Source organism: Perna viridis, chromosome 13 (assembly GCF_037379345.1).
Source record: "Perna viridis isolate PV_CMFRI_1.1 ecotype Kerala chromosome 13, ASM3737934v1, whole genome shotgun sequence".
Classification (NCBI taxonomy): domain Eukaryota; kingdom Metazoa; phylum Mollusca; class Bivalvia; order Mytilida; family Mytilidae; genus Perna; species Perna viridis.
This window is the reverse complement of record NC_142457.1, coordinates 16,362,365-16,388,885: the sequence shown is the minus strand read 5'-3', so window position 1 is coordinate 16,388,885 and position 26,521 is coordinate 16,362,365. Positions and strand designations below refer to the sequence as shown.

The window sequence follows — 26,521 nt, the reverse complement described above, 5'->3', positions numbered from 1 at the left end:
ATTGTGGTCTATAGATATAAACACCCATGCTTTGTTTAAAAGTGAGATCAGGCTAATCCGAACCCCTTTAGACTTAACGACTGGTGTTTGGTTCACCAAGGTTCATAATACATTCACAATGATATAATATAACTAAGGATGTAGACCTAGGATAAGGGACACAGCTCTTACAAATCATTGGAAAGTTTGTATTAACTATTTTACATCAATCTCATGTAAGCATGAGAGTAACTTGGACTGATTTCCTTCTGTTTCAAATGAAAGCCTGATAGGCTTTGGTGAAATTGTATATGATGCAAACATACTGCTGAATTCAAGAGTTAAATCCTTTACCCTAGGTCTTCCTCCTTAATACCAGTGTCATTTTTTTGGCTTCTTAAGGGTTCGGTTTAAACAGCTTTCACTGTATTTCATAAACTGGTATATATTTGTTAAATATGGGATTCCGCTGAATAAAGGGATCAAGTATATAGTCCGGACTTGACGTGCGAGGTAAAATTAATATGAGATTTCCACTAAAAACAATTTTGTTAAAAAAAAGAGTACTAATGTTACTAAAACTTTTTTTTTAGAAATTATTTCTCCCTGGCAAGTTCTCACCTGAAACAGCTAAATTTTGTACAAAAAATGCCATTCTAGACCTCTTTTGTCTTCTTCGTAACAACACAATTACCAAAATGTTAAAAGTTATGATGCCGATGAACATTCCTAGTGCTATCCAGTTAATAGGCTGAAAAAAAAAACTTTAGAAATAAATCAATTTGAAAAAAAAATTACTTTGTTGAAACGTATTTGCTTTTTCTTACAAAGGGAAAATTGCAAAAATATATGTTTCAAAACATATTAAAACATATGAAAAAGTTCTAGTATGGACATGTATTTGTTTTAGCCCATTTAAAAGAGTAATAATTCTAACGGAAATCAACAGAAATACAGGGCAAAGAAAAGACATCGAAAATCATATTCTTGCCAGTATTCCATATTTATGAAAAAAACCTTCATTTTTCTTGTTATTTTCATAAAATCTAATTAACTAATACATATTGTTGACGATTATCCCCCATTATCTCATCATCTTATATTAAAACTTTCTTGAAAATCTAATTTCTTATTTCTTTTTTGTGTTATTTCAACATAATTGTGATCAATTATGACGTTGCGTATGGTGTTGGTGTCACTCATGCTAACATCATTTGGTCATATGTAGACGTTTGAAAAATACATTGCAACGTTATCGTTCTACAAGTTTTATAGAATTGTGTTGGTTTTTATTTAAAACAATAGTTTGGGCCTTCCAGAGCGTACCTAAAGGTGTGTTACACTTGTTAAAGACATTTTTGTGATCTCTGTTAGTAATTTATTTTTAAAATTGTTATACTACAAAGATAACGTTGAAATATACTATTTTATGTGTTAAGGACATGTCTTACAATTGGAATAAGAAATTTTCCTTTATTTCCGTTAGGATTTATTATTTTTCTTCGTTTTTCACAAACTACATTGAAATATTTCATGTAAGTAGATCCCACAACACAATTCAAAACTTAAAAAACCGTCGTTTTTCGTTATATTCTTTTTCGGTTAGGACACAAACCCTACCGGTGCACCTGGTCCATAGTACCGAGTTGCTCATACCTTTTGTTCCTGTGTATATATGTAGTTACTTTATTTTCTTTGTTGTGTATGTCTGTTTTCCATGTCTGATCGTTGTCCCTGCATTACATTGTTTTGGTTACCGCTATGACCTTTGTTCCCTTGATTACCCTTTGAACTTTCTTCTAATTGCTATTATACCATTCATCATGTCGTGTTATTCCTTATATCTCTTATTAAACGTAAAACGAGCTGATTCTCGGCTTTGTTTCTGCATACTTCTTTTTCCATATTCTTTAAAAATCTTTATTCAATGCATCCGCAATCTTATTTTTATTAAATATTACACCATTTAGATATTTCATTTTGAGAGAAAGGGGTGACTACTTTGTGTCGAAATGAAAAAAAAAAATAAAACTGTAGTGTTCTGGTGAAACGTCAAGATGTCCGACTAGAATTATCTTTAGTAAATATAATATCATATAGATATTTAATTTCTTTTGAAAAAGGGGTAATTACTTTGTGTCGAAATGGAAATTTTATAACGCAGCGTTACTGTGTCCGACTTGTACTTTTTTGGTGAGGCATATAAAACTCATTTGTAAATTATGGAAATCACAAAATGATAAAATCAGTTAAGATTTAAAGAGACATCTTATGCTTATTAAGGAGGTAGTTTAAGTGACATAACTCTTACAAATCATTTGAAAGTTTGTATTCATTATTTTACATCAATCTTACGTAAGCATCAAAGGATAAATATTAATAGAAAATACAATTTCAAAATCGTGACAATTTGGCTAGACTTTGACAAAAAGCTTTGCGCCGAAAAAAAATAGATATTTATTTATTGAAAAAAGCTGTTGGCATTTTATTCGTGAAACACGTATATTTTCTTTCTTCAAATCTTTCTATACCAATCTTTGTGTTGTCCATAGAAAACGAAAAACAAATGTGATTTTGTAGTACGCTTTGATCTCACTGTGCCACCATTAACAATATGATGTTATGTGCAGTGAAGATCTTCCGAAAAAAAATGAATGATTAAAACACGCCTAGACACAAAAAAAGTACAAGCAAGCTCTGAAGCAAACATTTCATAAAGTTACATTTTTACATAGAAATGGCCGTTTTTTTATGATAAAAGATTGATAACTTTCACATTTCACTGTAAAAGTTAAAAGATTCATTTTATCAATCTTTAAAACAAAACTATTTTCGAACATTTTGGAATATATATTGCCCGTTGCAACCCCACGTGTTAATAACAAAATTTAAGTTTTCATACAAGTGTAGTCAGTACCGTACAGTCGAATCGGGCACCAATACCGTACGCAATGGCTATGTTATTCCCGAGTACAGTTTTCTCACCTTCAATTGTATTATGTAAAATAGACATAATTTACAGACACCTACATTATGCTGGATCCAAATTCTTTTCATTTATAAAGTGGTCGTTTTAAATCTTTTTCAGTTTAGTTTCGTGAATAATGATAAAAATGAAATTTGCATTTAAGGGGCTAGCCATGTAAAAATCAAGCAGATCTTATGATATGGTTGACACATGATAAACTGTATCCCACTGAATTGTTAATTCCAATGTACTGTTTCTATCATACGTATGCCAAAAACGCAAAACTTTTTTTCACGCAACAATGGATGGGTCGGAAAATGATTTTAAAGGTACCAGTATCGTATTGCATATCCCTGAGCAGGTGTACGTCAAAACAAGGATGCTATAAAAATATAGTGCATTTTCTTTTTGCCTCTCTACAAACTAATATTTTGTCAAAAGATATGAACAATGACTTATAAAATAGAGCAAACATCACACTGTAAGATGAAGAACTTTTTTAAAAGAAAATCTAACTGATATCATAAAAATGTTCCACTGAAAAGGTTGGTTTGGTGAGTGCAAAACGAAAGTGAAAGTAGGGAAAATGGTTATTTATAGATTGAGACGACTTTTCTGTCTGATCTTCGTGGACTCACCCTATTTTCTTTGCGGGAAATTATTTTTTCACATGTCCTTAGAAATGCTACATAGGTGAAAGTTTTATTGAATCAATTTACATATTTTTTAAAAAATCCTAAAAATATGCACTTCACTATAGAAGTCTATGGGAAAATTAATACGATACTGAGACCTAAAGTTCTCAAATAGAGCAGCCAGTTTTATATTGCACATAAAAAGTTTTATCTCCCTTTTGATATGAATTTCAATTCTTTCTATGTATTTTTTTCTCTTTAACCGTTGCAGTTAATCAAAAAATAACTTTGCATGTATGATATGAAATGAATCGAAATATTCAGACTCTCTCTCAAATAATAATCCATCAACTATTAAACGGCAAAATGATGATCAGGTATACTAGTTCAGTATTACTCGGTCCATTCTCAATAAATTTGATGCTATAATAGTTTTATTTTTCCAGCAAATTTGACAAAGACCGTAATATCTCTAACCTCCACTTACATGTAAGACATACACAACCCTAAACACCCACAAGAGTAAAAAGAAATAAAAATATTTGGACAAGGAAAATTATATGGTCTGTGCACTAGAAATAGAAAGCAAGAACGAATTTAAAAGAGAGGCTGAAGTGGCGTTTTAGCAAAAAAGGATCAAGGGGCCAATGAAAATATATTTTCCTCTACCCACGAAAATTGATAACCACGAAATTGAATGAATCCATAGCAGTACAATTAATATTTTTCTAGACAATTCTTTATACTCTCTATCATATAACACATATTATTATTATAATATACCTTGACGTCAGTTTTGGCTGATTTCTATGTATCAGGCTTATACTTATTTTTCGCGTATTATTGTTTCTCTTATTCTCATTGACGTCATAGTAAATAAAAGTATTGTGACGTCATAACTTACGACTAATTTTACACTTACGATTTTTTTTTGTGTGTGAAAAGGACCACAGGTATGTTTACTGGTTATCTGTAAACATCAGTGTAAATCAAACAACAATAACAATCATATATGGGTCCATGCTCCCAATTCGGCGGGTATTTTTAGAAAAGCAGAGGACGCTTACCCTACCGGTCCCCACACCCCCATCAAGACCATGTATGTGACAGATATGTTATTTACAATACTTACTGTATGATCATAAATTTGTCCTGTAATATTATTGACTGTACTATTTTCAGTCAGTGATACATTAACTGTTGCCATGTTTATTCTTTATCTACAAATAGAAAAAAATAAAACATATCATTTGATCTTTATTTTAATTACACAACCCTTAAAACATTACAGACAACAGTATATTATGTACCTTTGGGACAGCTGAAACATTCAAAGATATATTCTAGATGTGTGTTTTGATTTTTATTGGGATACTGTTACATTGTAGAGTTGCGAAAGTCTATGAAAGTAACATCAGCAACCGTCTTCTAATGCTGAATTTCCTAATGGTAATGTTACAAAATAAATGTTAAAGAGATATATTTTGTATACACGAGTTAAAAAATTCAAAGTTGATAACGATTGCATGAAAGGGTTTTGCCCCTCTGACAAAATGGGTTAAGCAATGATAAACAATTGGTAGAAATTTTAACTTTACCAAATATGTTTTGCCTTAATTTTGTACTTTATGTACTTATATAAAAATAAAAATGGGATTATTATTGGAAAGAGTTAATAAGCAAAATATGATCACGAGTGCCGAAGAACGCCTCGTGTTCCCCACACTCGTTAAATTTTAATGCATTCCTGACACGAGTGATCATATTTTGCTTATTCACGATATCCAATTGATTATCCTATTTATTATGTAGATTTTCTACATTATTCGATGTTATTTTTAACATAAAATTTGAAATTTGTGAATGGCGAATTGATATTTGTGTTTTGACGTTTTGGCGGGAGGAAGGGTGAGAGTGAAATTACCGAATTTATTTCACAGTGTAAATTATCGAAAACTTTTACACTGGAGACATACGGTATCTATATAATGAAATAATATTCATTCACATGCTTTGATGCAACTATTTCAATGGAAACTTTTATTCATATGGTCATTTGGCTTTAAACAGCTGTCACACGAAGCAAATATACGATTAACTAAAAGACGAACTTGAGTCTTTTTGTGTGAGCGTAAGCGTTTTGTTCTAATCCGATAGACACTTTTTATCAACAACAAGGTTGTCTGTACAATATAAAGGAATGCTATAGAAGTCTTTTTTGTTCTACCAAAAAACCTGCCTTGCAAAAGTATTTGATACACATGCTCAGCGGCTAAACCGAAGTTTAGATAAAAGTTTCAATTTGATTAAGGATTGCCAGTTTTCCCAAAATAGACTGAATTAAACGTTTACCCTTTAATCAAATCATTTAACAAAAACCTGCGGCGAAACATTAATTTTAAATTTACTTTTATTTTTTTTTAAATCTATGACGCAATAAAATTTGGTTTAAAATGAGGAGATAAAATTGGTAAATGAAAACATAGTTTCACATGCTGCTTTAAAGATGTATTTAAAGTTTAAAGGTGTTATTGCGTATGATAAAAAATAACACAGTTTATATATAATCAACCTTATCTTCTGTTATAATCAAAATACTGATCGAAAGCATCACGCTTCCCATTACAGCCACTGTATTCTACTCCTACAGTTTTCAAATGTAGGGTTTTTATTGAATTAAGTTTTTTGAAGGACTGTTTATTGTTTAGTCAATAGTACTGCATGTGGGATAAAGGACTTAAAGGCACGGATAATGTTGAACTTAAAACAAGAAACGTAGATGAAGCGAAAAAAAAAAAAGCTTATTGAAAATGCACTCGTAACTTGAGGAATTATTTGCAAAATGGGTCGAGTGACTGTAAATTTGTTCGATATTAAAAAATAATTAAATTTCAGAAATAACACACTTCCTGATTAGGTAAAAAAGTTATCCATCATTTCATAGACCACATTTTGTAATGTGACTATGACGTAATCAACCTTTTTTAATGGTTTACTCGTGGAATTTCAATAACAAAATGAACTTATAAGGAACAACTATATTTGTTCAGTCTATTTGCAATAAATCAAAACCCGATGTGCGTAGCAGGTTATTTAGTGTGCACCACGTGACTAGGTTTATTTCTTCTACGAAAAATTTGTCTAAAAGACTACATTGTGTATAACATTTACTATAATTTGCCAGCTTGCGATTTGGTATTGGTTAAGTTCAATTAATTTTACCAAGTATTGCATTGGTAAATTAAGGAGGTAAACATTACTGTTTTATTTACTTTTTAAATTATACGAATTCTTAGAAATCGAGGGAAACATGCGTGTAAGAGCATAACAATATTTTTAAAATCAAACAATTACGTTTTCAATGAATTAATAACAAGATCTTAAAATTGTAGTACCATATATGATTACAATATTCATATAAACTAATTGAAAATTATATAAAAGTGCACAAATTAAAGCATTTTGCAGGAATAATAGCATCTGCTTAAGCTGATGTGATGTTAATTACAAGATCAACGAAAAACGATAAAATCTATATGATTACCTTTCTACATGATATTCTTGTACCCAAACTTATTCACATAGAATGGAACAAGGATTAAAGTAAAAACAAAGGCACCAGAATGCTTTTCAAGTATTTTATGTTTGTATTTGGTAGGACGATGCGTTGAGGCGTTTGTATTTAACGAATTGCAAGGTGGTCATCACTATAGACAAATTGTAAATATAAAACTCTCATAATTGTCATCTTACTTATACGTTTTTCAAATGTATTGTTTATAAGTATTGTATGAACGCATCATATGCTGACGGTTTTTTTTTAAATCTATTTAAAAATATATCTAGGTGATATTTAAATTTCGCGGACTGTATATATAAGTGACTAAATTTTCGGAAATGTTATACCAATTTTTGCAGAAAAAAAAACTGTCTTAAAAAACAAGGTTGTAATGCTTCTCAGATGGTTCACCATCGTGTACTAGGGGCTCAACCAAGTTTCGCTGATTTTCAATTTCTTAATTTAAAATGATAATGTGTTATCGATACGTACAATAACGAAATCCACTGGATATAAATTACACCTGCCTTTCATCGAAACATCTCGAAATGATCCTATTTAATTATACTTCACTGGAAAAAAAGACAAGACTCACAATGTATCAGTATTATTTTGCAACCTAAAACGTGCAATGCAAACACATTTTGATTTTTATTAACAGACAATTATATCAAAAACATTAGTATGTTATAGATGGCTTTTGGTTTGCACATAGGTTTAAAGATAGATTATTAAGGTCTTTTTCATTTCAATTGGAAGAACGTCTTGTATTTCTTCTGAGTATTATCATTCTTTTTTTTTTCGCCAAATTTCCACACTTCTTATTAAATCGTATCGCAAGAAGATTTTGACAATTTGCAATCTGAGATAAGACTTGGAATTCATCTTGTGAGACGTGATCATTTTTGGTCCAGAGTTATCTGCCCCTTAGCGGACAAAAATAATTTTGTAAAATTTCTTAAACTGTTTAGATACACACAAATCGAAAACTCCATATTGTTAAGAAATAGAGGCCAGTACTATTTGACAAGGTTTTTGAGATATTTGAGGTTTCTCGGGTTACGCGATTCCGCGACCTAAAATGAAATGATTCGGTTGGTCAATTACACAATGTAACATTAAAACCGTCAGGCATAAAATAATAATGAAAAATGATAAGACATAGTTCCAACTGACACAATGGGGGTAATTTACTCACACTTGTACACAATATTCATACACTTTTATAGTGAATGTATGACTTTAAAGTTTACAATCTGAGCATTATTATGACCATCTTTGAATAATACACACCAAAGTCATCCATTTGCAATGCATAAATCCAAGTACAGTGTTTTTTTGTTTTTGTACTACATAGAAGGGGTGGTCATTTTACCTGGTAGTGGTAATTAAGACCTATGCTTTTGGATTCTTTGTAATTAACCCCCCCCCTTGATATTTTTGTGTTTATGAAAACCAACATTTTGTTTTGTTATCAAAAATTTTGATGAAATTAACTGAGAAAAATATTAATTTCTAATGTAATTACGAAAATACTGTTTCATATTAGTTTAGTAACATTTTTGTATGTTACATATTTGTCTTAAACCTTTTAAAATATATGCATGAAATATATCTTCTTGTCTCTTTGCCCAATTCAGGAATTATCCTTCAACAACAATATGGAGATAGTTCTATGTGGTATGAGGTGTAGACTAATTCGCAGAGTAGATTGGATAAAAAATGGATTGGAAAGACCTTACAATTGTTCTTGAACAATTGACCTTTTAATTTTATATAACTATTGATTTAAATGTTGAAGGGACGCGTACTTCAAAAGGACCAAGACCGAGAATCACAAAATGAGTTCAGACATCAATAAAAAGTCAATACACCGACGGAACATCGGTAATTGATTTCAGATTATTTTATGATTACATTATGATTACAATGGGAATATTAAAGCCTCAAATAGTATCTACAGTGTGTGGAAATCGCATTATGTCAACAACAAAAAAATAGTAGAATGATTTTTAATCATTCAATGCTTCTTTGTGTAAATGTCTTATTTGTTTTATCTCTTTGTTTTGAAGATATTATAAAATGTTAATTCAATACCAACAAGTAATGAAAACAAATTGTTTGTAAGCGCTATCAAAAGAACCAATGCAATTGTTTTAATGAATTTGATAAGAAGTACAGAAGTAAAAATCTCCGGTCACAATGAAATGAAGCATATAAAGTGATACTAACTAATGTGAAAATAAGAAATTAAGTAGCTGTCTTTGTACGAATCATGCAAAATCTGAAAAATGTGATACACCCCAAATAAAGCTACAAATTTGTATTCTTGTAAGTTTATAGGTCTATACCAAGAAATGTATAATTATTCATTCAAATATGCCTGCTCTTAGAAGATAATCAACATTGAAAATACAGTAGATTCTATTGTATTTGAGCATCAGTGTATTCTACATAATTGTTATCTCCTAAGAGCACGGGTGATATGAAATACCACATGTTTATTTCTGTTTACTATGACATTTCAAACAAAATATCAAAAATAAAAATATGTAGGCTTTCTACCGATGAATCACATTTTGCATGATTGTTAGCTGGAGTGCTACTTATTTTTTATCTTGATTGACTCAATAAACGAAACATTGCAAACAAACAATATCAATTTTTTTGATGAATAAAGAAACAGATATGACTAAAAATGGTTTCTCACTTTATAATACAGCCTATACTCGGCGTCACATAAATAACATACTGTTAAAATTTGAATAAAAATATTTTCTACGACTTTATTGACACCAACCGTCGTTTAAATTGTCTTAAATGACTTGCTCATTCGTTTAGCCAAACAGCTTCTCAAAAACAAGTCGCTTATTAGCTTAAATCATGCGTAACAAATCCTTACGGGAAAATCCCATACTAATATCCGCCATGTTGGTTTTTACGGGACGATTTGTTTACAAACGAAGTGCGTAAGTTCCCGTCGAACTCCGGTGACAATCGTCTGCTTGATCAACTTCTCGGTATTATACGTTGTTCGCGTAAAATAAATCCGAGATATCCGAAATAACGCCGAATTGCATTCTGGGTTCTTCGGTTTTTGGACAAACCATTTAAACGTAAACAACATCTCCTAGCAACCCGATCACTGTAAACATGGCCGACTTTTTACAATGTAAATATTGCCACCTAGAATTAAAATCTGACCGGAATTTAACGATTCAATGTTTAGGGAGAAGCCGTTTGGCTAAACGAATGAGCAAGTCATTTAAGACAATTTAAACGACGGTAGGTGTCAATAAAGTCGTAGAAAATATTTTTATTCAAATTTTAACAGTATGTTATTTATGTGACGCCGACTATAAGTTTTTTGTCGTACCTGACAAGACAGAAACGGAATTTTGTTGTGTCGTACCCGACAAAACAGTATCGCAGTTGCTATGCCATACTTGATAAGACAGTAACGCAACTGCTGGGTTGTACTTGACAAGATAGTAACGGAGTTGCTATGTTGTATTTGACAAGACAGTAATGGAGTTGTTGTGTAGTATTTAACAAGAAGGTAACGTTAACGGAATTGCTATGTTGTATTTGACAAGAGAGTAACGGAGTTGTTGTGTCGTATTTAACAAGACAGTAACGTTAACGGAACTCCTGTGTCGTATTTTACAGGACAGTAAAGGGGTTGTCGTGACGTTCTTGACATGACAGTGACGGAGTTGTTGTGCCGTACTCGACAAGACTGTGACGGAGCTGTTGTGTCAAACTAACAAGACTTTAAAGGATTGTTGTTACGTACTTGACCAGACAGTAACAGATTTGTTGTGTCGTATTTGACAAGACAATGACGGAGTTTTTGTGCAGTCTCACTTTACAAGACAACCATGATTTTTTGCCGTATCTGACAAGACAGAAACGAAATGGTGTTGTGTTGTAACCGACAAGACAGTTACGGCATTGATGTGTCGTACCCGACAAGATAGTATTGCAGTTGCTATGCCGTACTTAACAAGACAGTAACAGAGTTGTTGTGTCGTATTTGACAAGTTAGTATTGAAATTGTTGTGTCGTATTTGACAAGACAGTAACGAAGTTGTCGTGCCGTATTAAGAAGACAGTAACGGAGGCGTCGTGTCAAATTTGGCAAGAAAGCAACGGGGTTGTCACGAACAATTAAACATTACACTAACGGGATTGCTGTGTCGTATTAATAAGACAGGAACAGAGTTGTTGCGTCGTATTAACAAGACGGTAACGGAGTGGTCGTGCTGTACTTGACAAAAGAGTAACGGAGTTGCCCTGCCGTTTTTAACAAGACAGTAACGGAACTGCTGTGTCGTATTTGACAAGACAGTAAAGGAGTTGTCGTGCCGTACTTGACAAAACAGTAACAGAGTTGTCTTGTCGTATTTGACAAGACCGTAAAGGAGTTGTGTCGTATTTAAGAAGACATTGATGAAGTTGTTATGTCGTATTAAAAAGACAGTAACGGAGTTATTGTGCCGTACTTGACAAGACAATGACAGAGTTGTTGTGCAGTGCCTTACAGAACAGCATAAATGTCAAAACTACTAGAAAATACAGACGCTCCATGTATATTTAGAAGACAAATTGACAATTCATCGCTAGTATGAGGAGTTTGGTATCATACGTTTTCCTGACAAGACATTTAAATCAAACAAAACTACATATGTAGCAGTACATCTATTTGAGATTTTCTGAAATCGGTAACAGTATGTTAAAAATAAATAACTTATACCTTCTCAAAGCGGCGGATGACAGGTTTGTGTTTTTGTGTTTTTGTGTTTTTGTGTTTTTTGTTTTTGTTTTTTTTGTATGTTTTTGTTTTTGTTTTGCTTTTTTTGTTTGTTTTTTTTTTGCATTTCGTATTGTAACACATTAAACTACAGGATACATCAGAAGAAATTTGATGTACAAATCATTTTTCAAACTGACGAGAGACATTTAGCATTTTGGCTAACCAACAATGTATATATAAAAAAAATAAAACAAACTTAGAAAATTGAATAGATAATATCTTTAATTTGTAGATAAATCATATTTCATAAGGGCGTCACTTTAATTTTATTACGTTTTGGAAACGCTTATCTGATAATTTGAACAGGAACAACATGTAATAAGTCTCAGAAATGTTACAATTCAGCCAAGTTAAGAAAAAATAAATAAAGAAAGAAAAAGAAAAAAGAAAGAAAAACTGAATTCATCTTTTCGTCTTTAAACCAAATTTTATTATATGACCGATTTTTTTTTGCATTCGTGAAAAGTAAAGTGCAAAAACGAGAGACCGCCAACAAAAAAGGGAGCTACATGCGAGTTATTTTGACGTCATTTCCATTTTAAAAGGTTCAAAAAATCGTTGTCTAGTCATTTGACCAGTTCCAAAATTTCTATCGAAGCGTTTTCGGTTAAAGAGGACTTGCTTAGTGCCTACTGCTACATTTCGTTCTATATTCATATCGGGTATACAATATCTTATTACTTTCAAACTACGATTTTTTTTAGCAATGTTCTCAATAAACGTCATGCAGAATAGGACCTAATAAATGTTTGCTATCCATATAAAGTAGTTTTGAGATTATTAACACACTCTTTAAATAGTCTATACAAGAAATGATGTACATGATGTGATATATGCCAAAAATATCAGGCCATCTGAAATGTTTTAACCATTTTAGTTTTGTATATAAAATGAATATGTACATGAACATCTTTTGTAATGAGTTTACATCATTAATGATCGTCATCATGAGCTCATGGATAGTTACAGTGTATCCATCTGCGCCATGAAAACTTAATTGTTCAATGTGTCATAGTTTTCCTTTCCTCTTTCGTCTACCCTGGACTTGACTTTTTATGAGCAATTTGGTGGGTGTTTCTGGAATAGCAGGGGACGCTTACCCTACTGGTTCACCGGGTCCAGCCTCCAAGGTTTTTAGTGGAGTCCGAGTAGCTAATTTGATTTTGTTACTTTGTATGTATGATTTTAGTTACTTTATGTTCTTTTTTGTGTATATCTGTCTTCCATGTCTGGTCTTTGTCCCAGGATTACACTTTTTTGATAAACTTGGTTCCCTTGATTACTCTTTAAGATGGAGTTTTACTTTAAATTATGTATGAGATAGTACATGTACATAAAATAGTTGTAAAATAAAGTTATTATCTCAATTACATGATTGCATTAATCAAACTGCGTCTGTAAGCTTTTACAAAACGACGAACGATTTTATTAATGCATATGAACGTCTATAGCACATGACGAAGCAACTAATTTGACAGTTTTACACACAGGAACTGAACTGTTACATGCAACTATAATTTCGATCGGTCAACAATAACCTATCAGTTTGCGATTAGTCATCGACCCTTCAAACCACCGTTAAACCGCTGATTGCATCACTTGACCGCCGAGCGGTAAATATATTTTACGGATTTCGTTGTGTCGTTTATTCATTTTTACAAATTTACTTAATGCAGTAGATAGAAACACCAATTATTTACATTTGTTTTATTTTTAGCAGAATGCAATATGTGGATATGATATCTAAAATTTATTGTAAATTTGATAAGGTCTTATATAGGATTAGTTCCAATTGAAGATTTAATATTTACAGGGAACAAACACCCGTCATTTTGCAATTGGATTGGTCACCGTCAAATCGGTTATCGATCTGTCAGCGATCAGTCAGTCAGCGGTAACCGATCTGTTATATAGTTGCGCGGGCCATTTGGGGGACTGTACGCACAAGATCTTATTAGACTAAGCGTTTTATTGAAACGTAAGTAACTTACAGAACTTGCACTAAGCGTCAAAGCTATAATGAATATTGAGTCAGCAGCATTTTAAACTATTATACGACTAATCTTCTATTGCAAGGAAAGATCTGCCAATGACAACTTTAAATATTTTTTTTAGAACTCCATTTAGACGCAGGTAAATGCAAAGATATTACATGTCTTAAAAAAAAGTATGTTTATACTTCGGGATCAAAACTTAAATCATGAAAGCAGAAAAAAAAACACAAAGGGATTCAATACTGATATTAAAAAAAAAACAAAATAAACAAACATCCAGAACGTAAACTAAAATTAAAAACCATGTGCATCGGTAATACAAGCGTCGTCTGCTTTTCTGAAACACGCGCCGAGTGTGCTATAAGAACAACATTTCAAAACAGATTTTTATGGACTACAATGTATATTTCAGTTGTTTTATCAAGCTTCACTTTTTGAAAGTTCCTGGATTATAACAAATTATACGTTGTTTAGCATTCTGAATTGGATAACGTCTCGTAAAATTATACACCCAAATGCTTCCAGAACGTAAAGGAAATACCGTAACTGGAAGCATAAAATTTTTACCAGGAATAATTGATAAAAAGATAGCTGACGGAGTAAAATTTTACTTCTAAATTTCTACATTTCGTTCAAGAAAATAACACATGGCACGCAATTCAAATTGTCAGTACAGTTTTTGAGAGGTACTTCAAATTTTGGATACCGTTTTTGAACGCCACTAAGTTATCAGTATTTAGCCAATCGGGAAACAGAATTGAGAGCAGGTGACTTGCATTTCCATAAGGTCGAAGGATAAAAAACAAAACTATACCGACTAAGTTGGAAAATGACAACTTTAATTTGACAGAAAAAACATGGAAAAACGATAGGTATGATATTGAATTCATTTGAGTTTATAATGGATTAATAATAGAATTCGTTCTGTTCAGTCAAACATGATAGTGAATAAATATATCATGCTAAAGAAGTACATATGTAACATGTACAAGAAAGCAAATTTGCAACAGCTTTAGTTAGAGGCATGTCTTCATTGTATATATATTGCTTCAGTCTTAAGTTTTTTTTTTCCAACATTATGTTGGCTGGTAAGTCTCGTTTTGGTAAACTGGTACATTTCATTGTATATTTAATAAAGTTTAAAGTTTTTTCAAACGGATTTCTCTTTAAGCTTCAAATACAAGTATATAAAAAAAATCTGCTAGCTATGATCAAGGGAGGAAATGTAAGTAATTACCTCACTTTCGCATGTGGGGAAAACGTATATCTATAAATGGTTTAAGTATTTTTTTATGCATTTTCTGTTTTAATGGTGAAGCTAATTTACTCCAAATTATATTGCCAAGGCTGATATAAAATAGTTGCATTCTTATTTTAACGCAGTTTACTTATTTAATGGCAAGGGCGTAAATCGGATTGCAAAATTAATTACAAATTCCTTTTTGATATGTCAATGCTGGTGATCAGTACGTGTATCTGAGAGGTGCTATGATTGATTCCATAAGCCTTTCTTAAAATTATCAGAAAACTTTGTTAAGGTATTTTATCAATGAATGTTAAGCACGGATTTAGTTTGTTCATACTAATTGAAAGTAGTCATCCACATCAGTACATGTATCTGCTTGGTGCCATGATTAATTCCAAAAGCCGTTTTTAGCCATAAGTTAACATTTTTAAAGATTTATCAATGCTTGCTGATTTACCTTCTAAATATTTATTGAAGCTGAAAATTAACATTGTCTACAAATAATTAACATTATTTGGCATTGTGGTGCAAACATGTAGATTCCAATTTTCTCATTAGTTTTTATTTGTAATACTGGCGTCGGTTTCACAAAAAGTCGTCAGTGTGAAAATGATCGTAAATCATGACGTCACATTGCTATTTCAGTATATGACGTCATTAATTTTTGATCAAAAAAGGCATTTAGGTATTGATTTTCATAGATTTGTAATAAAATTGAATTGTCCACTGTTCACTATTTTTGTTGTTGTTTTTTTTTTTTTTTTGTTTTGTTTTGTTTTTTATTTTGGTTTTTGCTTTTGTTTTTTGTCATTTACAGTAATATTTATGCCATTGAATTTCGGATTAAAAGTGAACTGTTCGTATTTTTTTTAAAGTGAATCGATGATATATATTAATTCATCTTAAATTTTATCATCTACTGGTGATGTTAAACATATTTAGACGTTACATATCGCAGATTCTCCTTTAGCAATGAGGTAATTAAAATACTTCCCCACACGAATCGGTATTATTATACGAGTTTTACTTTAATGAGTGGAAAATAATCTTCAAACATAGGTTGAAAAAATTTGGTTATCTCACGAAATCTTTAGAAAAACTGGGAATTGAAATGACGAGAAAACTTCCAAAGAATTATAATGAATACCCGATGGTTAAATGGCATGTTATTTTAAATATTTTTTGTATCCGCAGTGTATTTAATGTTATAATCATTATTTGAAATATCTAGATATAATATCAAGTGGAACACGTTAAGGAGGTGGATATTACTCTTACAAATCACTAAAACGTTTGTTTAAAGTATTTAGCATCAAAGTAACTTGGATAAATTTTATTCTGTTTCAAATTAACGCTTGATAGGCTTTGGCTAAATTGAATACATTGCAATAGCGTCATTTACTTTACACAATTCCTTTAAGTGCCAATTCGGCAGAAGAGTGCACTTTGTATAACAAAGCTCATCTTTGTCACAGAGATGGATCTTGTACACTTCCTAATCTAATCGAAAAGTTGATACCTTCGTCCTATCAATTACAACGACACCGGATTATAAGAACATATTATCTATTTGGTATAACATACAAACCTTGTATTTTTGGTATTTTCTTAAATTTCCGTACTCAACAATAAGTTAGCCATCATCAGAATAAAAAGTTTCAGTCGATAGTAAATTTTAAGCGATAATATTTGCAAGGAAGCGAAGAGAGCAAGTCAGACCTTGATTTTATTTGAATTTTACAATTACTTATATTGCCGTTACTACCACTACCTTTGTAACTACAACCATCAAAGTAATGCGAATTATAATAATAATAATAATAATAATAATAATAATAATAATAATAATAATAATTATTATTATTATTATTATTATTATTATTATTATAATAGCAATAACAAAAATACTTAAACCTTCAATTGTGATAAAATGATTGTTTTACCTTTATAAAATGTCCAGTACGCACCTTTCATCCACAAGAAAACTCACATTAGTTAATTGGTATGTACAGAAAAGATGAAACGTGCTCGAGATCAAAACCATATATTTAGTTTTGTAAAATGCGTGTTTAAACACGTCGTAATCACAGTATATATAATTCAAAAAATCATTTGAAAAAGGATACTTTTACACCCATCTTATCATTAGCCAATAATAGTGACTGCTTATGACATAATGTAAAAGTGATTCTCCGCGTGGCGTGTAAAATTATATTTTACATGTAACAGCTGAACACGGATTCATTTTTCATAAGAAATTATTCTGTTTCGTGAAACTTTCACATCTCATATTGCAAATATCCATGATGGTGAGAATATCAAATACGTTGTTGCTGGACGTTAAACTTTGTTTCCATTGTTTACATTTGTCATGTTGTTATATTTATATATTGCTCTTAAATAAAAGAGACTGTATTAACAATTCACACAACGTACACTATTGAAAACTTGAAAAAAATAAATGAAAACAAAACAAAACAAAATTTTAATTGTCAATTGAACTGCTTATTATAAATCGAGGCAACGTAAAAAACGTGAATATCAAATTTCAACGAAACCGAAAAACTTTGACTTTTCGACCGCTGTGGCGGCCATAGTGAAAATGCCCGTTGATACGTAGCTCAAATTGCCAATTGGGCCACAGATTCATAATCGGGATGGCTAAAAAAACCTAAATATCGATTTTCATCAAAATTGGACCAATTCAAAATTTTTGACCGCAGTGGCGGCCATTTGGAAATTGCCGGTCGATACATAGCTCAAATTGCCGATTGAACCGCAGATTATTAATTAGGACGGCTCAAAGAACCTAGATATTAATTTTCATCAAAATCGGAAAAATAAAAGTTTTCGACCGCAGTGGCGGTCTTTTTGAAATTGGCAGCCGATAGGAAGCTGAAATTGCCGAATTAGCCACAGATTACTAATTGAAAGGCTGAAATAACGTTAATATCCAATTTCATCAAATTCAGACAAATTTTTATTTTGGACCGCATTGGCGGCCATTTTCAAAAAAAGCTGGATTTTTTTTTTTTTTTTTTTTTTTTTTTTTTGGTGCTGCATCCTTCGAAGTGTAGTTCTTAAATCTTGAAAATTTCATCTCAAGCGGACCAGCCATTTTTTAGAAAAAAGGGCGGACACTTTCAACAATTTTTATGACAGGAGAATAAAATAATAATAATAAGAAGAAACACAGTAAAACCTTCGTGGTCGGCGACTTAAATTTACCTTTTCACGAAACGTGTAAAAGTCGCCTCCCGTTTCCTTATTTTTCTTTTGAGTAACATATTGTCAACGGAACTGCTTATTATTAATCAAAGCAGCGTAAAGAACGTGGATATCAAATTTCAACGAAGCAAAAAAAGTAAACATGGCAGCCTATACGTAGCTCAAATTGTCAATTGAGCCGCAGATTCTTAATCGGGGAGACTTCAAGAACCTCGATATCAATTTTCATCAAAATCTGAGAAAATTGAATTTTCGACCGCGTTGGCCGCCATTTTGAAAATGGCGGCCGAGACGCACGCGATTTTGTCCGTGATTTTGTTTGGACTATTAAGATTAATTTATGCACCAAATTCTGTCAAATTCTGATCAGCAGTTTTCGAGATATATGATGTTACAATTTCCGGTGTAAAAATGAGTACGTCCAGTCCGGCGGCCATCTTGAAAGAAAAAATGGCGGCATCTGGAATTTTTTTTCGAAGTTCTGCATCCTTCGAAGAGAAGTTCTAATTTCTTTTTTTTTTAAATTATCTAAATCGGACCAGCCCCTTTTGAGAAAATGGGCGGACACTTCGGACAATGTTCATGACAGGAGAATTAAAATAATAATAAGAAAAAGAAGAAACACAGTAAAAGCAATAAGTCACCGCCACTTCGTGGTCGGGGACTTAATGATAATAATAATAATAATAATAATAATAATAATAATAATAATAATAATAAGAAGAAGAAGAAGAAGAAGAAGAAGAATAAGAAGAAGAAGAAACGGAGCAAAAACTTTGTTTTGGCGACTTAATAATAAGAAATACAGTAAAAGTAATAAGTCTCCGCCACTTCGTGGTCGGCGACTTAACAAGACAAAAGACAAACACAAGAAAACAAATGCATGACCTTTGGCCTCAAATTCGATTTGGATCAAAATCGTGCACAATGGTAATATGCAGTAAAGAGTCTGAGAGAGTTTTATTGTAATTTGAGTAACGGATATGAGATGAGTATTCCACATCATGGAATGAAAAAGTCGTTGCTTCCTTTTGTAACGCCTAAAGAAACTTCAGATCAAAATCTATAATAAGGACCATATGACAGTCAATACAGTGATGTAGGAGTAACTGATCAGAGATGCATATTCCGATGTGAACATATTCATATATGACAAAATCCATGTTTTGCTATGTGAAACTCTAAGATAGGACGTTCACCATTGGAATATAATATGACGTTGATGTGAAAGTTTCCTAAAATCCTATCAGTAGTGTAGGAGAAGTAATGGATTAGACATTTGTCCTTCCATGTCCCAGTAATGCTAAGTCAATTTTCGCTACAAATGTATGTGAAACCCCAAGATTGTTTTTTTGTTTTGTTATTTCGTTATTTCTTTATTTTTATTTTTTTTTATTCAATATAACAGTAATGGAAGATTGATATAAATAAATGAGTCTCATTATCACTTTGCAAGTAAGGGTAATAAAAAAACTAAAGAAGGATAAAGTAAGAAGACACCAAATACAAGTAAACATGAATATAAATCATATGTATGTGACTAAGATTTACAAAGTCGAAAATCAACCCATTGGCCAAATATATGTTTTACACTTTCGAGTGAGGCCAGTCGTCGAATACCCAAGTAGCAGTCTTGGTTAGAAGAATGTTAATTCTGTAATATTAGTATACCTCCTCCCCCAAAAAAATTCTATACGTTTTTCTTTTTGTTAATAAGTTTTGAGGTCTATATGTTGTAATTTATAATTTATTAATCTAATCTGTCTGCTTTTGGGAGATAATCCACGTTGAAAATCCAAAAGTTTTTTATTGCAAATTAGTAGTTAATTTTGATTTCAACAGTAAATTCTATTTTTTTGTCCTAAGAACAGGATCTGAAAAGCCACATGTCAATTTCTGTTTACTATGACATTTCAAACACAATATCAGAAATAAATAATATGTAGGCTTTACAACCATGAATTTCATTTTACATTATTTGTATCTGAAGTGCTTCTTAAAAGCATTGATTGTATGTTATCAACAAGAAGGAAACAAAAAAAATATTAGACGTTACATGGGGTGCATTCAAAACGTATCAACACAAAACAGCCCTGTATTAGATAAATGTACTAAAATCTTTGTGAAATTTTTGCAATGCCAATAATTTTTAAAAATTATTAAGTAAATAAATAAAGTGTATTGTGACAATAAAAGAAACTAACTATAAAGAAATACATACAAAATATTCCAATTCGTAACTTTTAGAGAATATTCAGTTCTTCACAACGAGTATATGTAGTAGAGCACTTTATTTCAAGTTGCCCGATAAAGTTGATTCTGCAAAGAAGAGGTGAGGTAGTGTAATTAAATTTTGAATCTTAATTACTGAAATGGATCCACAATAAAATTTTCATTGTACCATCCCGAATAAGATGCGTATGCCAGTAACAAAATATATTCAGAAATGATGTAAGAGATTCATCGTTAGTAGGCGAACTGCAACAAATGGATAAATCAAAAGAACAAACAGTCACAAGTCGAAAAGTACCTGTTCCTTAATCTCAGGCTTTTGAATCATTTAGCGATAAAAGACAAGTGAAATCTGTTTACAAAAAAAAAAAATGCATTAATTGGTGTATAAGATTTGATAACTTTGTCTGATCTTCCTAATCTCATGCACTTCACCAAATAATCATGTTGTTATCGAAGTTTTTAACAACTTGTCACGAACTGAGAGATTTTTATTGATAAACATGTTATTGAAATGCATTTATGATACATTTTAATATGTTTAAAATCTTTGAATAAATTAACGTCTATATGTGAGTGAAAATGATCACGAACTGATAAGGTTTTGACTTTGAGGGACGAAAATATTTGTACCGAAATTACATTTAACTTTGTTAAAAATGCACCACTGAAATGCTATATCGCAAATGTTTCGAACAACGTGAAAAAGAAAGACGTAAAATCGTAAAATTACAACCGCTGTGCGTCAGAGTTAAAAGATCAAAAAGGTGAGATGCATAAAGGTATTATTTGTATAGTATGCTGATATTAAGATTAATATAAGGCAAAATCCATTGTATAGGTTTTTAGGTTTTTCCTACATGAGAGATGATGCTTTTGTACTCAAATAACATTTGATGTTGTTAGACATTCATCGTTACAATGTTATATCGCAAATGTTTCGACCTACCTGAAAATGCAAGACTTCAAATAACACGCCGTGTTTCTGCTTTAAAGTTTAAAAAAAACGCTACTGCCGAGAAATGTTCCTTGTATATTTGTTTATGCCGGCTATTTATTGTACAGTTTAGTTTATCAAAATGAAATACTAACAAGGATTTTTTTATTTTTTGTAAAATATGACTACACCCGAACAAAATGGATTCACGAGCTATTACTATATATACGTGTCACTAATTATCTTTTCAATGAGCTTTCAGTCATTTCTTACAAAATTAAAAGGTTTAACAGCGGTTTTCATATCCAAACAATGGGAACACATGCTTCAACAAATCAAATATTTTGTCCTTATAGAATGGGATTTTATGGTTGGACTATTTAAAACATATTTTTTTACAAAGTTGTACACATTGTAAAGTTTGTTTTATTAGAAATTAACGGAATGAACCCTTTGATTATGTAAGTATACTCTGGTGTTTAATGCCATTAGGCACTGAGTTTACTTATCATGTACTATGCGTTGCATTTCTGTTCAAACAAGAGACATACCGAATATGCGCATCGTTTTTTATTGATATAAGAGTAATCAAGGGAACCAATGTTATAGCGGTAATCAAAAGAATGCAGTCAAGGGACAAAGACCAGACATGGAAAACATATACTACAAAGAACATAAAGTAACTAAAATCATACATACAAAGTAACAAAAGCAAATGAGCAACCCGGACTCCACTAAAAACTGGGAGCATGGACCAGGTGCACCGGTTGGGTAAGCGTCCTCTGTTTTTCTAGAAACACCCGCCGAGTTGATAAGAAGTAAAGTCCGGTGTAGACTTATTTTATAAGCTGTTGTAAGAATCTGAGAAAAATAGTCAAATCTTAATCATGCGAAAATCCACCGTTCTAACAATCATGCATTCTAAAATCCACCGTTCTGACAATCATGGATACGAAAATCCACCGTTCTAACAATCATGCTTATGAAAATCTACCGTTCTAACAATCATGAATACGAAAATCCACCGTTCTAACAATAAACTGTCATAGAAACAGTTTTCTCTTTTTTTAAAAATGTCCTACATTTAATCACTAGAACTTTTTCATATCATTGGTAGAAAATTGAGATAAAATATTCTAAAATAAATCATAGTTTCATCGGCACAAAAGTGGTTTCAAGAAAACATTTTATTTATTGTATCAGTACTCAAAAAAGCACTGCACAAGTGGTGAATAATTAGATGCAATGTTTCACTCACTGCCAGATTCCTGCTGGGACTAACACGCAACCACTCAATAAAACAAACAAGTTTTATAAAATTCCTTTGTAAATAGTCTTTAAGCTACATATAATAAGGCTTCAATTTAATTGATTAAGGAGCAATACAAAGAAATAACAACAACAATAATAATAATAATAATAATAATAATAATAATAATAATAATATAGTCATTATAGTTATGTTATACATAAAAACATGTTATATCAGCTATTTAAATTTACCTTGCGCATACTGATTCCTTCAAACACAAAACTGATTAAAATTGAATTGATACCTTTCTTTCCGAAACCAGTTTAGTTTTTCATGAGAGGGTAATAGACAATAACAAATTTTTTTGAAACATGTGATAAAGCAGAATATTGTTGCACTAAGCTATTCTAGATAGACCACATGATATGTCATTCTTTTAATTTTTTGTTTGATTTTTTACTGTAGCAAGAGGTTTCTTTTATTTCACAATCAAACCACTATTAACTTCTTTTAAACTTTATCTTCATGTCGCTATGCTAGACAGATCTGATAACCCTTATAATCCGTAATGTCATTCATTTTGATGTTTTAGTTCAAGCTAAGTTCTTCATCAATTTCATCATAAAAACAAATCTGCGTTTTATCGGTGTTATCTACACTACGATTTGCTTGATAGATGTGATAACCATTATCACCTTAAATGCCATTCATTTTGCATTTATTATTTTTTTCTGGCCGAAGAATGAAATAGATGAAATTTTATATGAGCTATAGTTTTTTTCGAATGAAAACCCAATTCATCGCAAATTACATTCAGAAAATATTATTTCTCTGTCATAATCAATTAGCATGACAATAATATGGTGTTTCTGATATAAACGGCAAAAGATTACGTAACGTTTAATGAAGTAAGACATGTAATTGTACATCCGTAGAAACGCCATGGTAACTTATCGTTCATTATATAATAACTTTTGTACTTTCATAACAATAATATGAAGACTTATATTATATGCTTGTCTTGTAAGATATTCAGTTATTTTTCTTTCGTTCGACTTTGTAGAATATGCAAATCTTCGACATTTGTATATTGTAATCGGACATTTTTCATTTCAATGGAAATTTAATATCTTGTTCCAACCCGATTATGAAAACACTTAACTTGATACCTCTGCAAAAGAATATATGTAATTATAATAATTTGAAGTTTTGTTAGAAAGTAAATAAAAAATTGTTAAATTGAACAAACAAATTCTGCTTTTTTGTTTTGTTTTGTTTTTCTTTTTTTTTGAAAGTGTAACGACAAAATCATTCTTTAGCATAATTTGCTTTTTTTTAATTTTTCATGTCGCAAAAATTTAGCTTTTCAGCTGCTAATTCCGTATGAAAGTTACAAATCACCTAATTCGCTATAGCACAATTCAGTTTTAAATAAACTACTCATTTATTTGAATGACGAACATAAACTGTCTGTAGTGAAGACTTCCATCTTGTAGTTACATAACCTTGTTCCAGAAGCATAAGCTGGGGAGGTACAAACAAGTCTGCGTATTCATGACAAGCTCTGGTATAAAAAATCGATACGCAGGTGCGGAAGGGATGTTGCCACATATAAAAGGAATGTGTAATGGCAAAGTCATCGCATCTGTTGTATAGATTTGTCAAAGGTTTTAATTTATCATAGACTGACTTCATAGAATCTGTTGCATGTTTAATATCTCTGATTGTTTAATAATAGTACGTCATCTATATAGGCCAAATTGAGAAAAAAATGGTCTCGCCAAACAATGTTTAATATTTTCAATCAGAACAATTTCATATTTCTTAAAAGATCTGGCGAATTCATGTTAAGATAAAATGGTAGGCTTAAAGGGATTCGATCAAAACAGGATCAATGTCAAACGGTTGAACTGATGATACTAGTGTCCTGACAAACGGTAGATTTAGCAACTGAATATCGTCAGATAGAGTCAAATAGCAAACTGAATATGAAATATGTATGGAAAAACAAATGGTATCATAGAAATCAGTGAATAAATTATGATGATAAAGATAATTATTGAGTAGAATATTTAGAATGAAAATACATCTTTTCAACGACTTGTGACTTTGAAGTATTATAAAATGTTCCGAAAGGTTTGCTAGAAACGACCACAGAGGTTAATACTTTTACAACATTTGAGTTTTATACAGCTTTGAAAAAAATGATAACGATAAATATTTGACACGAATTCAACACACAACACAAAAATAAATGCGAGCCTTAGTTCCAAAGTTTGGCATTTTAGGTATAATTTTTTGTCTCAGGCTTCATTAAATGCATATTTCGAGACCTTTATTGGTCCTTAATTTCTTCGCAGTTTAAGTCACAACTGCCACAGAATAAAGTATTTTTTGTAGTATGGCACAATTTGGTATTATTCAAGACATCTCTTCACTTTTAGTTATTGCCTCTTTTTTACCCCAATTCATGGTAAATTCAAGTTATAACCCGAAAACCAAACCCAGATTCCTTTGTTGTCAGGCAGTACTTAAGCTGTTATTCTTAGTTAAATTCAATATATTTTTTTATATTAATAAATATTTAAAGACTAATTTCCCCATCCTACCCACTCAAAATCTCAAAAGCTTTTCCCATACAAGTGCTGTTATAAAAAATACAGTCCAACATGTTTGGCCTTCAAGAGGCAAACTATCATTATCTGAGAAAAGACACCAACTGCATGGAGAAAAAAGAGAAAGGTTGAAGTCAAATATTGGTTTGAACACTGGCGCATTGTAGACGAAAATGATTTTTAAAGAAAAGTTAAAAGTACGTACATAGATTCATGATATTTCGAAAATCCATCATCTTTATCTTTTTGCCAAAAACATAATATTCCTCAATAATATATGAAATTCGGTGAAAAAAAAAAACTTTTTATTTTATGTACATTGCATGAGACTCATTTGTTATGACCCTGGTCATTCAGGCAACAATGTTGCATAACGAAGTCAGCTTGAACAGTTTACCAAATGAGATATGCAAATGATACTGCTATGAGCGTTCGTTTAAACGCACACTGGGAGCAATAGCATAAATGCACAATAGAAGCGTTCGTTTATTATTGCACATTCATTATTTCCTTTATTCAACTGTTATTTTTGTATTTTTGCTATTATCATTTTTTTTGTATTTTCATTAATTCTATGTCCGATATTTTCCTTCTGCATTCATATTTGTTAATATGATTTTTTTCATCATTAAACGCACCTATGAACGTTCGTGTATCGTGAGTTTTAACGCACGCTTAGAGGATGGAAGCGTTCATTTAAACGCACAATCGACGCGTTCATTTATCGTGCATTTGATGAGCGTTTAGCGTACGTATAGGTATTGTGGGTGCGGTGAACTAAAAATACGGCAAAGTCACTTTTCAGATGATATCATTTTGAAAAATCACGATGCAATAACCAGGGTCTGAAGTAAAAGATAAATTTTGTAATAGCAGTTATCGTTAAAATACTATCTGTGTATGTGTTAAAAACACAAAAAAAGTCAAATCGTTAAAAATGTACATTAATTATTAGACGATAAGAATTAAAATAGACATTTAAAAAAAAAACAGAATGCATTTGCATTGGTTTTTAAAACAATCATATTGGGTATAAATTCGATATTTCTACAATGAAGAG

The 26,521-nt window shown here is 31.3% G+C and overlaps 1 protein-coding gene across 9 annotated transcripts in view; it reads right to left on the bottom strand.

The window, feature by feature from the left end:
- LOC148599742 (arg8-vasotocin receptor-like) overlaps positions 1 to 26,521 on the bottom strand; it is a 76,278-nt gene that overhangs the window by 7,123 nt on the left and 42,634 nt on the right. For 3 of the 9 annotated variants that reach the window (XM_088558666.1, XM_088558669.1, XM_088558672.1), the window contains 2 exons: positions 4,715 to 4,802; positions 601 to 730 (listed from right to left, as the gene is read on the bottom strand). In XM_088558666.1, coding sequence (XP_088414792.1) covers positions 601 to 730; positions 4,715 to 4,789 — 205 coding nt within the window. In that variant the 5' untranslated portion in view covers positions 4,790 to 4,802. Of the gene's footprint in view, positions 1 to 600; positions 731 to 4,714; positions 4,803 to 7,633; positions 7,714 to 17,140; positions 17,379 to 20,646; positions 20,745 to 26,521 lie in introns of those variants that run through there. The other 6 variants (XM_088558668.1, XM_088558673.1, XM_088558670.1 and 3 more) reach the window with 5 other exon arrangements.